Below are 15,967 nucleotides of genomic sequence, written 5' to 3'. Positions count from 1 at the left end.
TTTTTGATGAGAACCTAATCAAAGATTTTATGTAGTATTTAATATTTCATCTTTTTGGTGATTACCTCTGATTATCTTGTCACCACTGTGATGATTAGCTATTATATTAATATAACATTTGGCTTTTGAACCATATCCTTAATTGAATGCAACCAGAAACACAATATATGCCCTTCATTTAACCCCTTATGGTAAATGTGGCAGTTTATGATTTGATAAACATTGGTAACTTCAAGTTTCCTAAATAGGTTCAAAATATATGTATCCAAATATTCTTAATTCTTTCAAAGTTTTATTAGCACAATGACAAAGCTTTTTAGCTATCTAACATTGTAAGGTATATGATAATTCCCTTAAATAATGAGACCTAAATTGTTTTCCCTCTTTTCTTATTTAAATATCAGTAAGCAAAAAAGATGTTTTTCTGGAAAGGGATAAAGGCGATTTGGGAAGGTAACCATCTCTATCCTTGGTAAATAAAGAAATTTTCTATTCTTTTTGTTGTTGTTGTCATGGAGGAAGATTAATTCGTTATTATCTTTAATTCAGTTTCAAGATTACATAAATTGCAATTATATACAGGTGTGCTTTATGGCTTTGATTAACCCTATGCATTTTTTCCTTGCAGGTCATATCTTCCATGAGAAGAAACTATTATTGTTTTGTTTTTCAACTTGGTTTATATAAATGAATATGTTAACCAGCCTATACAGTCTACCAATAGGAATAACTGATACTAGTGTTTTCATTGGAATTTTCCCTCTTAAATCTTAACCATTTTAGTAATCTTACCCTGTCACCCCTCCTCCTGTGTCAAATAATTGTTAGTTTATCTTTTTTGATTAATAAAATTTATTTTTGAAGCAGTTATAGATTTACAGAAAAATGAGCATAAAGTAAAGAGTTCCACATACCCCATAACCACACATGCACCACCTCTCCCATTATTAACATCCTGCCCAAAGTGGTACACTTGTCACAATCAAGGAAATTCATTGACACGGTATTGTTACCCCAAATTCATACTTCACATTGGGGTTTAATCTGCTACTTTATGTTCTGTGACTCTTGACAAATGTTTAGTGGCATTTACCTACTATTGTTGTATCATAGAGAATACTTCCACTGACTGCCCTAAAAATTTGTGTTCTCTCTATCCTTGTCTCCCAATTCCACCCTATGACAACCAGTGATCTTATTGTCTTCATAATTTTACCTTTACCTAAATGTTATATAGTTTAACAGTATATGTAATCTTTTTAGATGAATTTAATTTTCCCTATATCCTAGCTTTATAGTTCACCTTTTATTAGCACTTAATAATATCCGTTGGCTATTTATACCACAGATTCTTTATCCACACATCTCCTGAAGGACATTTTGATTGCTTTCATGTTTTGGTAACTATAAATAAAGCCAGTATAAAGATCTCTGCAGGTTTGGATGTGGACATAATTTTTTAATTTTATTTTTTTAATTTGTTCTAATTAGTAATACATGACAGTAGAATGCATTTTGACACATTGTACACTGATAGAGCACAATTTATCCTTCCTCTGGCTGAACATGGTGCAGAGTCATCACTAGTGTAATCATACATGTATATATGTCTCATTCCACTATCTTTCCCATCCTAACACCCACTCCCCTCTTCTCACTCTCCTCTGCACAATTCAAAGTCCCTTCATTTTTCCCTACCTCCTACCCCCATTATGGATTAGCAGCCGCTTATCAGAAAAAACATTTGGTCATTGCTTTTTTCAGTTTGGCTTATTTCACTTAGCATGAAATACTCCAGCTCCATCTATTTACCGGCAAATGCTATAATTTCATTCTTCTTTATGGCATAATTTCATATTATGAGTAATATTCAGTTGTGTATATGTACCACATTTTCTTTATTCATTTATCTGTTAAATCGTGTAGTATGCTGGTTTAAAGTCCTTTGGGTACAGACCGAGGAGTGGGGTAGCTGGGTCAAATGGTGGTTCCATTACAAGATTTCTGAGGAATCTCTATACTGCTTTTCAGAGTGGTTGTACCAATTTGCAGTCCCACCAGCAATGTATGAGTGTATCTTTTTTCCCACATCCTCACCAACACTTATTGTTGCTTGTATTCTTGATAATTACCATTCTGACTAGAGTGAGATGAAATCTTAAGGTTTGATTTGCATTTCTCTAATTGCTAGAGATGATGAACAGTTTTTCATATGTTTGTTGACTAATTGTATTTCTTCTTCTGTGAAGTGTCTGTTCAGTTCCTTAGTCCATATGTTGATTGAGTTGTTTGGTTTTTTTTGGTGTTGTTTTTTTAGTTCTTTATATATCCTGGAGATTAATGCTGTATCTGAGGTGCATGTGGTAAAGATTTTATCCCAAGATTTTTGGTTGAAAAGAAGCTTTTTAGTTTAAATCCATCCCATTTATTGATTCTTGATTTTACTTCTTGCACTTTAGAAGTCACAATTTTTTAATTCATTTCAGTAAATACTAGTAAGTACTATTGCTGAATCATATGGTAAGGATGTAAGTATTTTATAAGAAATGTTTAAATTGTCTTCCACAGTGACTATGTAATTTTGCATTCCCACCAGCAAGGAAGATTTTCTTTGCTTTACATGTTTACTTTCATTTGTTATTATCAGTGTTTCAAAATTTGGTCTTTCTAAAACGTATATTAATGTATTATGGTTATTTTAATTTGCACTTCAAAATTAGTATGATGTATATATTTTCCTACTTTTTTTAAAACCATCTCTATGCTTTCTTTAATGAGTATATCTGGTCAGTCTCTTGCCAATTTTTTAATTAATCTGTGCATTTTCTTATTGTTGACTTTTCATTGTTCTTTGTATATACTGAATAACAGTCTTTTATCAACCCTATATTTTTCAAGTATTTTCTCCTACTCTGTAGCTTGTTTTCCCACTTTCTTGACATAGTCTTTTGATAGAGTAGAAGTCTTTAATAACATGTTTATCTTATTGATTTTTTTCATTAATCAAATGTTTGATGTTTGACCTAAAAAGTCATCCCATATCCAAGGTTATCTAGGTTTTTCTGCTATGTTATCTTATAGGAATTTTATACTTTCACATTTTACATTTAGTTCTATTATCAATTTTGACTTAATGTTTGGTGAAGGATTTAAGGTCTGTCTAGATTCATGTTTTTTAAGTGTGGGTGTCCAACTAGTCTAGAACCATTTGTTAAAAATACAATCTTTGCTTCATTGTACTGCCTTTTCTCTTTTGTCAAAGATCAGATCATTCTATTTCTCTATTTTCTGGCCTATATATTCTATTCTGTTGCTATATTTGTCTCTTTTTATTTTTTACCTATTACCTTACTATCTTGGTTATTGTAATTGTCCAATTCAGTCTCGGAGTTGGACAGTGTCAGTCCCTTAACTTTTTCTTCTTTAATATTGTGTTAGCTATTCTAATTTTTTGCATCTATACATAAACTTTAGAATAGATTTATTAATGTATACAAAAAAACTTGCTGGGATTTGATTTTGGATTAAGTTGAATCCTTAGATCAATAGAGGAAGAACTGACATTTTGTCAATACTAAGTTTTCTTACCTGTGAATATGGGATATCTCTCTCCTTTTATGTATTTTTCTTTGAAATCTTTCATCAGGGTTTTGTAGATTTCCTCAAAGGACCAATTAATTCTTAAAATTGGAGTCTTGTTCATTGAGTCCACTTGTCCCTAGTGACCATTAACATCATTGTGTAAAGATTACTACACTATTTTGTGTAAGATTTGGGCAATTATTTCTTAAAGACCAGGATTAATGGAAAACTCTTGCTTTCTGACTTTTTTTAAATTGTTACCGACTTTTTTAATATTTTTATTTTTTAGTTGTAGTTGGACACAAGACCTTTATTTCACTTGTTCATTTTTTTTATGTGGTGCTGAGGATCGAACCCAGGGTCTCGCATGTGCCAGGCAAATGCTCTACTGCTGAGCCACAACTCCCACCCTTGTAACAGACTTTTGATCACATTTTGATAATTGTTATAATTATAATCCTTATCAATATTTGGGAGAAAATGTAATTTTAGGTGTTCCAGATCATGAAAGTTATCTCCTAACTCTTTTGTATTAGCCCTTTTGTCACTACATTTTACTAAGACAATGAAAATTCATCTCTATTTCTGAAGAAAATGGTAACTTTCAGCAGTATTATTTTAATTATCTGCTAAGTAAGAGTTTATCTCATATTATCATTCTTTTCATAATGCAGCCTTTTATACTTCCAATTCCAGCATAAGTTTCTACTTTTGATTTTCCTATGTGCATTTTGAAGAAAATGATAAAATGCACATCAGGAGCTCTAAAACTTACTTTGTGCATGTCAGGATACTGTAAATTTTAAACAAACTGTACATTTTTCTCTGCAAAATCAATTGCATTTTCTGAGAAATACACTGTGTGCTTATTTATGTCTTAGACATATGGTAATTTTTAAGTATGTACTCTTCATATCAAGATTAACATTTTGTTTTCTATTTCTAATAGGCATTCTCTACTTGAAGTGTTACCTTCTCTAAAAATCCTTAATGGTGATAAGGTAAACTCTCATTCAGAAATCCACACTCAAGAACACTGTCATCTAGAATCAAGACATTTGCTTGCATTTTGTCAGTCCCAAATTCGGGAATTTAACTTACTAAGTGAAAAGTATATCAATGGAAATAGGTAAGATTCTTATCTCTTCCTGGTAGTATTTAAAATAAAGTAAAATATACACATAATTTTTAAATATGCTGATTGTCACAATCATGCTGTTTTTGCTTTAAATCAGTGTGTTTCAGGGGATATTCTACCTTTAGAAAAACTTCTAGACATCATGGTTTTATTCTTGGAAATACATCAATATATATTTTGAGTGTAATTTGATATATTTCAATGCTAAAATTTTAGATAAAACAAATAGAAACTTGAAAAAAGTTTCAAGGCACTGCAAACATTCATTCTATTAGTTATCAATAATCAGTTGTAAATTTATTTAACAATTATTATGGGCAAGACTATCCTCAAAGAATTCACAGATTAACATAAAAGAAAATTAGGTAAATAAAATGTTACAATTGAGTAAAACAAGTTTTATAACATAATATATATTAAATTTTAAGGTACATATAATAAATATATGTGTATATTAAGGTATTACAGGACCAAATTTTAAGATACATGTACTAAATATATGTATATATTAAGGTATTACAGCACCACACTGGAAAAATGCAGTCAACTCTTACATGTATTCAGAGCACAGAAGCTGAATCGTAATCAGATACTAAATAAAGAGAACTTTCTTTTCCCCACCCCACCTTGAATCCTGGTGGAATTACAATGAATGAATTATAAGCTGGGTGTGTTAGTGTACACCTATACAGCTCAGGAGGCTGCTTGAAGCAAGAGTATTGCAAGTTCAAGCCAGCCTTGACAACTTAGTGGGACCCTAAGCAACTGGAGAGACCCTGTCTCTAAAATTAAAAATACAAAAAAGGGACGTGGATGTGGCTTAGTGGTTGAGTATCCCTGGGTTCAATCCATAGTAATAAATAAATAAATAAATAGAATTATAATTGATCTTTTTAAAACTGGATTTTAAAATTTGCATTTCTTCATAAAATACAAATAAGCTACAGGAAATGTTTTCACATTTTTTTCACTTATGATGAGTCTCCCTTATAACAGGAAAAATAATATGCACTGTATCAGTGAATTCAGCACCTTACCATAAACATTTGATATCACTGTGTACCTTTTCTGAATTTTTAGTAAATAAAATGAGTAAAATACAAAATATGAAAAATATATTGAGGGAATCTTTGCTAATGCCTAGTAATTAACTTTACGAACACAGAAACTATCTAATTATATTTACATTGTTAGGAAATAATTATAGCTTCCATTTTGTTTGTTGTGATGAAATATTTTTATGTAGTGCATTATTTCAGAAGAAAAATAAACAAACTTGTGACTATATATTAAATATATCCATAAAATATATGTTTGAAATAAGTAAAACATTTTCAAAATATGATAGGTTTAAAGGAAGATAAATAAAATGTCTCTAAGAATAATGCTCATATATCCTTTACATTTGTTATTGACAAACACATGAAAGTTTGAGTAATTACATAAATCACAATATACAAAAGAGAAATCCACAATTTTTTAAGAGAATCTCACCTATTTATGTCTTAAAATATTTGAAATCTCTTTGCAATGGATTGTTTTTCCAAAGAAAAATAGAAATATAAACTTTCCCATAGCATAAATTCTTTGTTTAAAAGTCCAATATAAATATTTTGTGTGGCAAGAGTCAATGCAGAAAGTACTTTTTAAATTTATTTCATAAATAACTTCTCCAAATTTAGGCAGCCATGATTTCTCATGTTTATGGTAATAAAAGCATGAATTTTTCTCATTCAGTTGTACCAAAAATATCTTGAATAAAAATGGTCCTAAATCTTCCAGACATTTTGTCTGGACTGACAGTTCTAAATTAAATAAAAAAAATTTTAAGATTTTGTTTATAATGAGGTGAATTTTATAAATAACTAGAAGTAATTTACAGTGAATGTTTTAATTAATTTTAGTGTTCATTTTAGGCCATGTAACAAAATTTATTTGCAAAATCTATTGAAGTTTTATACTTACTGAATAGTATTTAATACTAAATGGTCTCATCATTTATTTGTTCAGGGATGTGTTCACCTTGGATACTGCAGAAAATTTCTGTTATTATTTTAAGAAGTTGATGACACTTAGTAATGAATGCAGATATGCACATGAACATGGGGATATAAGTATCACTAAGAGAGATGAATCAGAAACCCAGAAAAATCATTTGGCCCTTCCAAGCAGTGACTTCATACTGCAAGATGAAGTCTTCCACTCTAGCACCAACAAACATAGAACAGACTCACCAGGAATTTCTGAGCAGTGGATGGACCCTTGCTTTAATAATTCCCCAATAAGCTACTCCTCTGCATATGAAGTTGTGGAAGGAAGAAGTCAGGAAAAATTAGTAGGCCTGAAGAAAGAAGATGGTAAGGCAAAAAGCATCCCCACCAAAGGAAGTTCATTCATGGAAACAGAAACGACAAATTCTCTGCTGAGGAATCACCAGCATATGGAACAGAATGAAAAAATGTAAGATTTGTAAGTCATATTCTTTGCAGATGTTATGTTTACTATTTTTGATGGATGATATTAAGTCAATGGTGCTAAATAATAAGTTGGTCAAGGTTTAAATCACTATAATATTTTTTATCAATTCCCTTAACTATGTTTTTATGATGTGTACAAATTAATCACCATGCAGATTAATTTGATTAAATTTTGTCTAGTTTTGATTTGATTTCTAGTATTACTTCATTAAAATTGAGTAAATGTGAAATTTTTCTTGCCTTGTAATTTCTAAATAACAGATAATTTGAAAGAGAAATAAAATATTACATTCTAAAATAATTAAATGATACTTTCTGAATAATCAAGTAATTTATTTAAAAACTATACCTTTCTATTTGCTAAGTATTTTCCCACTGTAGTAAAACATTTAATAAGCATGTGTGCAGATATTTGTGTACTGTAATTTTCTTGGCATAACAGTTTTGTAAGGTACAGAACTAATCTTCATGATTAATCACATAAAATTCCTTGCAATTATTAAACACTTTTATATTTGAAGGCTAATGGCTGGCTATTATTGCTTATTGAACCAGCAAAGGTTGATTTTCACTTTGGCCTATCAACTTCTTGATCTCTTTTTTTTTTTTTCCTTCGTGTCTAGCCAATGAGAGAGAAAAAATGTCAGACTCAGCTTTTCTGACAGTGATTGGTGCTGAGCTGAACAGGGAAGGAGTCAGAATATCACAGTAGCTATTTTTGCTTTCCCCAGTCTTCCTACTTTGAGAAGTTATCAGTGTATGCAGTGATTTTTTTTCTGGGAGTTTTAAATAGTTTAATATTCTAAAACTGATGTTTATTTTCTATTATAGAAATAATATTTTATTTAAAAATGGCTTTACTGTTTCCTGATTTATACTTTACTGATTTATTTAATTGATTGCTTTTGCTCCAAACACTGCAGACATTGCCTATTGAAATTTTATATAAATAATACTTGGAACTTCTGAATGATAAATAAAGTAGCTAAAGGATAATAGTATGTAGGGATGAATAAGTGAAAACAGAGATAAATCAGACTTCAAGAATAAAGGAAAAGAAAATGTATACTCACCTACTAAAATTTGCCATTTAGTAATTCAGAAAGATGTACTGTAGGCTATGTCAAAGTTTCCTAAGCCTGATTTATGAATACTCTTATGCTAAGGATATTTCTTACTTTATGATATTTGCTAAGAAAAGATGATGATTATGATGATGATAGTAATACAATAATAAATCAAACTAGCATTAGCAAATAATTGTATTATTACTTTTCTAAATTCCCACAAATAAACTATAGTCATGTATGATAGAAAGAATTGCTTAAGTAGACTTTGTCTTAAACCAGATTGTATGAGGGAAGGACAAAATTTCATTGGGTTTGATAAATTACAAAACTATTGAAGACTGTTTCAAGAGAACATTGGAAAATAGAATCCTTTCTCCACCTTACATCTTTAATCCAAATTCAGGAATTTGAAAAGAGAGTAAGACAGAATTGTTAACACTTTGACTATATTCTATGCCTCCTTAATATTCCTGCAGTAATCTTTGTGGGAAAGGGAAAAATTCCAATTAGAAAGAGTTAAGTGATAAACACAGCATGTACTCATTTATTATCCGTGTACATATCCATCATACTTTTCTATTATTGCTGCATAGACTAGGGGGATATGAAAACCACAGCACTGACTAATTTTGTGACTGAAATTGGCAAGTAGGCATGGGCTAGGAGAACATTAGACTTCACTTTTGGGCTTTAAGAGGGTATTTTAACTATTTATTTATCTCTTCTCATTGTCACCCTCCACCCAGATCAAAATCCTCAGTATCATACAAAATCTCTATTATATTTCTCTTAAAGAAATAAACAAAACCCCCTTTTACCTATGTCCCTCACATTAATATTGGCCTATTTGCTCCTTTAAATTAGAAGGTTTATATATTTTTTTTCTTCTATAACTAGAGTTAGACAAAAGAAGGATCTTTGTTTTAAGGAGCACTATATGCAGTTCATGTTTAAAATATAGGTTATGAATACCTCTTATGTACAAGTGTATATTCATGCAGATTAAAACTTTTCTTTCTCCTCTTTGTAGCAGGGCAGCGGTAGTAATCCAGGCACACTGGCATGGTTACCTTGTGCGCAGACAGATCAATTTCTCTACACGGAGGCATACTGCTGCAGTAGAACCCCTGCCAAATTCCTTCATCAATATTCAGACTATTTTGAAGAAAGAAAAAAGAAAAAATACTATGAATATCCAAGAACAGAGGGAGAGGGCTGCTGTTCTTATTCAGGTTAATTTTAATCTTTTGATAACATGGGTAATCATAAAAGATTTATTGGTCATCTTTCACTAGATGATTCTGTTTAAAAACAAGCCCCAAATCTAAGTGATTTACAGTTACATGACATGTGACATACAGGCTGTAGGTTAGTTGTAGATTGGCTGTGGTTCTGCCTAGTATCTAGATTGAAAGAATAGTCTTTAAAACTAAAATAGCATTTTTATGGCTGTGTCAAGGTGAACCACACAGTCATATTTAAAATATCTCCTCAAATGTGTCATTTATCAAATTGTTAAGATTTGGTTAGCCCAAGCAGGTCTCATTTGACCCAATTTGTAGTTATTTCTAGAAGTCTATCAAAATAATTGTTAAAGTTCTTCAAATACCCATTTTATTTAAAAATTTAGAAAGAGAGCAGTACATAGATTTAGTCAATGTCACCAAGACCAGATGTCGAACTGAATTTTAACTAGATTATATTGTTTTTAATTTATTCATTCTTTTTTTTTCAATTTGATGGGTAATTTTCTAGCCATAGAATATAAAATCACAAACAAATTTTTGCTAAAAAGGCATTTACATTCTGATGGAAGAGGCAAACATAAACTAAATAAATATATAAAATAAGATCTGTAAATATCTATGGTACTGTGCCTCAATTGAATGATAATTAACTGAACAAAAATTTAGCATTTCCCTTTATTCATACATTTATCAAATATTTTTGACATAAAAATCTTGCTAGTGAATGTACATGTTAATAATAAGAATCAAGGGGAAATGTAAAGCAGGATAGAAATATCAAAGGGAAGTTTATACTTTTAGATAGAATAGATATGGAAGACCATAAAATGTTACACTAGAGACAAAGACTAAGCCATGAGCTATCTAGGGGAAGGATATTCCAGACAAAGGAATATCAGGTTCAAAAGTCCTGAATTAATAGAATACTCACAGAGTTTACAGAATAGCAAAATGATTGTGTGACTGGAAAATGATAAAAGGGAAAACAAATAGGATTTATAAGTCATAGATTATTGTATAAGACTTTGGCTTTATTTCTATGATTCAGAAAGATATTCAAGGACTTTAAAAAGATTAATCATGGACTGACATGATCAAGCTCACTTTACGTTGCAAATATATTATAGGAGGGCAGCAGTAGTAGTAGAGTTGGGAGGTTATTGCAGTATCCCAAGAAGAAATAATGATAATACAGACCAAAATCTTTGCAGTGGAAGTAGTAAGATTATCACATTCTAGACTATACTGATTTATCTTGAAGATCTGACATGCATTTTGGAAGGAAAAGCTGATAAAGTTAATGTATAGGCATATGGTGTATAAGAGATAAGGAGGAATCAGGGATGCCTTCTAGGTATTTGGCACAAACAACTGAAATAATAACCTTAAATTTAAGAAAATAAAAGAGAGAATCTTTTCTCTAAATTTTCTATCCATTCTTTTAAGGCTATAGTTTTCAAAAGAATCGCCTCTGCCTTGGCTCTAATGAATATATCCAGTATTTTAGATTACTTAATTTTTTTTGTACATATTCCTCCTGAGAGCAGTGCATAGACAAAGCTGGTACTGATGCCAGATAATGGTAGAAATGGGGGTAGTGCAGTTGATTGAAGGAAACTTTGAGAAAAAGTGAGAAAAAATCTAATTTCCATCTCAAATATTATTCTGTTGCATAAAGAATGTAGATGTCATGAAGCCCAAATTCCTGTCATTATTGGATGTGTGCAATGCATTTTTCAGCATTAATGATTAATGAGTAGTCAACTTTTCTTCATTCGTCTCAATAAGGAGAAGTCCATTACCTTATGAAAATGCCTATATTAGTAACTAATATCACTTAAAGACATCACTGGGTGAGCTTTTTTGTATCTGTAATAAAAAGAAGCATAATTTAGCCTTTCTTTGTAATTTAGGGCAAGTTTCTTTTATTGTAAATCATAATAGTCAACTCACTGAATTCAACCACTTTTTCTCTTTCTGGGCATAAGTATCTAGTTTGTTGAATTACTTATCATAAGATATAAATTCTAGACTGCCTAAACATCCTTGGAACACAGCATAATGTGGATATTTTATATCCTAATTTTAGAAAGATTGAAGATTTCATGAAGAATGAGTGGGAAGCTGCTTTCTGCTAACTAAAATTTCCATTCTTTATTTCTTCCTGGCATATTGGCCAAGTTGGTTTCCCAGCTTCCCTTGAAGTTTATTGTGCTCCTCTTTTAAAGTACTAGTCAATGGAATATGAGTAGAAAATATATGCACAAGTTGTATAACTTCCCCCAAAAAACCTCCAACAGACATTTCTTCATATTCTTTTCATTTTCTGATTGGCTGAAATGTAGACAACCTCTGGGAACCTGTGGAAGCTATCTGCTAAAACTGAAAAAGCTGCAAAGCCTGAATCATTTCATGTTAAAGTGCTGTCTTATGTGTTTTATTTTGGCCTCCATTAGTGTTTATTATGTGATCTAGAATTAATTTTTAAGTTAATATACATTACAGCAACCCAAAGTATGTAAATATAGCTTGAGAAACAGAGATTGATGTTAATATATAAAAGAATGGAATTCCAGTATAAAGGATAGTGGCAGTAAAAAAAAAAGGATTATATGTGACTAGAATAATAAATACAGTGCAACTAGACTATCAAAGAACTAGAATATTAAAATGTGTAAGAAATTTGAATGTGTAAGAAAGATGAACTAATTTTAAATGAATTACCAGGAGAACTATTATACCTTTTAATAGAAATTAATAAATTATGAGGTTACTTACCAACACATTTATATTTCTAATAAAATGGGACTTGAATTTCTAACCTTACACAGATCCATGAAGAAAGTATCACTAGGTGTCACACCAGAAACACACACAGTACAGCTTTGTAGAAGGTCTAGCCTGCTAATCATTTGGATGGGTAGATCCATCGTGAGGCATGATGAATCAATCTCAGTCCTTGAAGGTTAAATAAAGGTTGCCCTTTCTGTTCATTTTACTGGTTCTATCCCTAATCTTGATATATTATCATTATATTGGTATAAAAGAGTGGGGGTGTATAAGTATAATGACCTTAGAGAAAAGAAATCAAGGGAAAGCAAGCATGTCTGCCTAATTCTTAAACCTTGCCAGAGCAGGGTCAGGGACAAAGGAATGTGAAGGGCACTTCACTTTCAAGAAGTCATCTGTCCATTTATTTCTATGTTAGGGAGAAGATATTCTAAAGTGAAGCAAGTAACCAAGATAACATGAAATATTCAGATGAGGGAATCTAAAATAATAATAATAAATAATCCCCAAATTACAAATGTTTAAAAAATATGTTTCTTTCTAAGATAACTTGTATATACTAGTCATCTAGAGGATGTGACATATCCTGGTGTGCAATAAGGACCCAACTCTATGGGAGAAAGCAATCATAAAGAGGGGGATAGTCTTCAAAATGAGTGAGTTAAGAAATTAGGGCCACTTTTTTAAGCAGTGCTTCCAATTTTGTTTCTCCTTACACAAAAATACACCGTCTTTGGGGCTGGGGATGTGGCTGAAGCGGTAGCACGCTTGCCTGGCATGCACGGGGTGCTGGGTTTGATCCTCAATACCACATAAAAATAAAATAAAGATGTTGTGTCCACTGAAAACTAAAAAATAAATATTAAAAAAATTCTCTCTCTCTAAAAAGAAATACACCATCTTCTATTTCTATCATTTAACATTGTTCAAGTTCTTGAATACATTTATATTTTCTTCTCTTCAGTTTAGGAGAATCCTGTACTCTCTTAAAAAGTTAAAAAGTTGTTCATAACAAGATACAAAGCAGGAATATTATCTATACTGCAATTTATTTTTTAGTGGCAAAAATGATTAGTCAATTTCAATTTTTTAACTTTAAACAATGTTGAATATTACATGCTTTCCTTACTTGGAAAACTAAGTAAATAGAATTTCTAGAAGTAATAGAGCAAGGATATTGGGGAAATAATGATGAGAGCCCATTGTGTGACAGTCATGGTCTTACCAGTATATGTAAGAAATTTCTAATTTAATTTAATCTTCACTACGTTGTATCAGAGAAAGGAGGCTAATGATGATCTAATCATTCATGACTTTTATGATTTTGATTTTACAGATGAAGTTGAGCTGGCTTAGTAGTAATAACAGTCATAGTCACAAATCTAGAGGTTAGGAAAAAAGAAAGATATATCAGTGAAAAGGAGAAATATAGTTTAGGCAATAAATATATTAGAGAATAAAGTCCCTCTTGGATTCCTAGACCTACCACATACTTTTCCCAGAAGATAAATTGCAGTCTGTGAATGGAATCTGAAGACTGAAACATGTGCATGAACAAAAAAAAAAAGAAAAGAAAGTAAATTTTCTGAGGGAGTAACTGTGTCTGCCATATTCCTTGCTTCTATGTAAGGTTTTCTTAGAGGAAGCTGAAAAACAGCCTGTTGAGATTGATGGTGAGGTTTGATTGAAACACATTTCTTCCATGTACAAAAAGTGGAATTGGAAGTAGCTGAACAAAGAATGCTTGAGAAGGGTATCTCTCAAGTTGAGAGAAAAATTGAATTTTCACATCAGACATGTTAGATAGGTAGATATCTTAAGTTAGGAGGAGCTAATCTTTTTGATGGTGCCATCCCCATCCTAAAAGTAAGATAGATGACTATACCTATTCTTGGAAGCCTGGGTTTCTCATGTCTTTGAGGATAAGGATGGAAACACTGGGAAAGTCAAGTATTATCATAGGGTGCAAAAAGAAAATCTCTGCTACTCTGTATCAGAGACTAATCATGATGAGCATAATTGAGAATTGGATTCATCACTTGTGACAGTCGTCTAGCTCCAGATACAGTGTGACGTTGTAAGACACTGTATGTCAGCCTTTATCAGCAGCCTGCATGTCCTACCCAGGATTACATGCCTGAGAATTAATGACAGCAATAACAGATTTAGCACAGCTTCTGATTTGTCTGAGTAGTAAAAGACCTTCAACTGACACTGAAGGTACATAGGTACTCAGGGCTTTTCTATGTATTTGAAATGTTCCTTAATGAAATGTATACAGATTCACATTTGACGGACAAGTTGGTCACAGAATGAAAGTGCATGGAAGATGGCACTTGTGGGCATCTACAGAAATCTTGCTCACTGTTTGGAACCTTAGGTTGGTGTCTCATAGATCCACTATGCTTGTATTCAAATGTTAACTATACAATGAGGGGTTCCTGGGATACTTTATTTAAAATAACCACCCCTTCCCAATACTCCCTACTCCCTAATCCTAATTTGTTTTAGTCTATGGCATTTTTTAAGCATACTATATATTTTTCTTATTGCATTTGTGTTTTATTCCCACCTCCATAGATTTTTCTGGTATACTTTACTAACTGTTCTATCAGAAAAAGCTTAGTTTTACACTTTATGAAATTATATTGATTGTTAAACTACCAGCCAATATTGACTCTTTTAAAACCTAACATATCTCTCCTTCCTCATCACTAGATTGTGTGACAAAAAAAAAACACACTGTCATGAATATTTCTTTATTACCTTCTGTATGACCTATTGCTCTCTATATACCTGTAATATATTGCTAAAATGTGATGATTAGTTTTCAGTATCTCCAAATATCATATCAATATTCAGACTTCCTATCCAATTTTACAAATGTTAGTTTACAACATTTTCTTAATCAAAATATAAGCAAATTCAACACTTTGCCTTTGGTTTACATGATTCTTATAGTTTAACACAGAGCGATTCCCTTCTTTTCCTTAAGGTTCATTCACTGAAAAAGCCAGATCATTTGTCCTTTATAGATTTGTACTTCCTCTAATTTCGCACAATGTGTTCCCAGTGCATTTAATATGTCTCATGCTCATTTGTTTTTGTAAATCTACAGCAAGATCTAACATTCGATCTGATTCAGATTTGTTTATTTTCAGCAAAGATACTCTGTAGATGGTGGTATGTGTTACAACAAAGTAGTTAATGTCTGGTGGCTTCCTTTTCAGTATATTAGTTGCCTATGCCAACTATTTTACTATTGATCTGTAAAATTATGATTCTGTACATTTTTGCTACTTCGTTTATTAGCTAAAACATGTCTATACAGGAAATTTTTTTCTAATTAATTCTTTAGATACCCTGGGTTACACAGTTCATCCTGGAAAGGCAGGTTAAATGCTTGATACTCTCCCTTAATTGTCAATTTTTAGTTCAGTGAGGTTTCCTAGCGTATTCCAGAGGTTACCATAATGCATATTATTATAATGAATTCATTAATTATTTATTTTTAGTTTCTTCTTCCCAAGTAACACTTGAGTCAGTATGCTTTCCTAACATTGTCTTCATTTGCCCTATAATCTTGTACATTAATGTATATATTTCCATTGCATTTTTCTTTTTAATGCACAAATTGTTTCTTATTTGGCCAATGTGTTTCTT

The 15,967-nt window shown here is 31.4% G+C and overlaps 1 protein-coding gene across 1 annotated transcript in view; it reads left to right on the top strand.

The window, feature by feature from the left end:
• The window catches only part of Lrriq1 (leucine rich repeats and IQ motif containing 1), a 170,400-nt gene that overhangs the window by 71,403 nt on the left and 83,030 nt on the right, over window positions 1-15,967 (top strand). Inside the window, exons 15-17 of the mRNA XM_071609153.1 lie at window positions 4,532-4,711; window positions 6,731-7,180; window positions 9,298-9,499. Of these exons, the coding sequence (XP_071465254.1) occupies window positions 4,532-4,711; window positions 6,731-7,180; window positions 9,298-9,499 (832 nt within the window). The remainder of the gene's footprint in view (window positions 1-4,531; window positions 4,712-6,730; window positions 7,181-9,297; window positions 9,500-15,967) is intronic.

The sequence above is a fragment of the Marmota flaviventris genome, chromosome 3 (assembly GCF_047511675.1).
Source record: "Marmota flaviventris isolate mMarFla1 chromosome 3, mMarFla1.hap1, whole genome shotgun sequence".
Taxonomy (NCBI): domain Eukaryota; kingdom Metazoa; phylum Chordata; class Mammalia; order Rodentia; family Sciuridae; genus Marmota; species Marmota flaviventris.
Note: the sequence above shows the minus strand (reverse complement) of the source record. Positions and strands in the feature narration are given on the sequence as shown.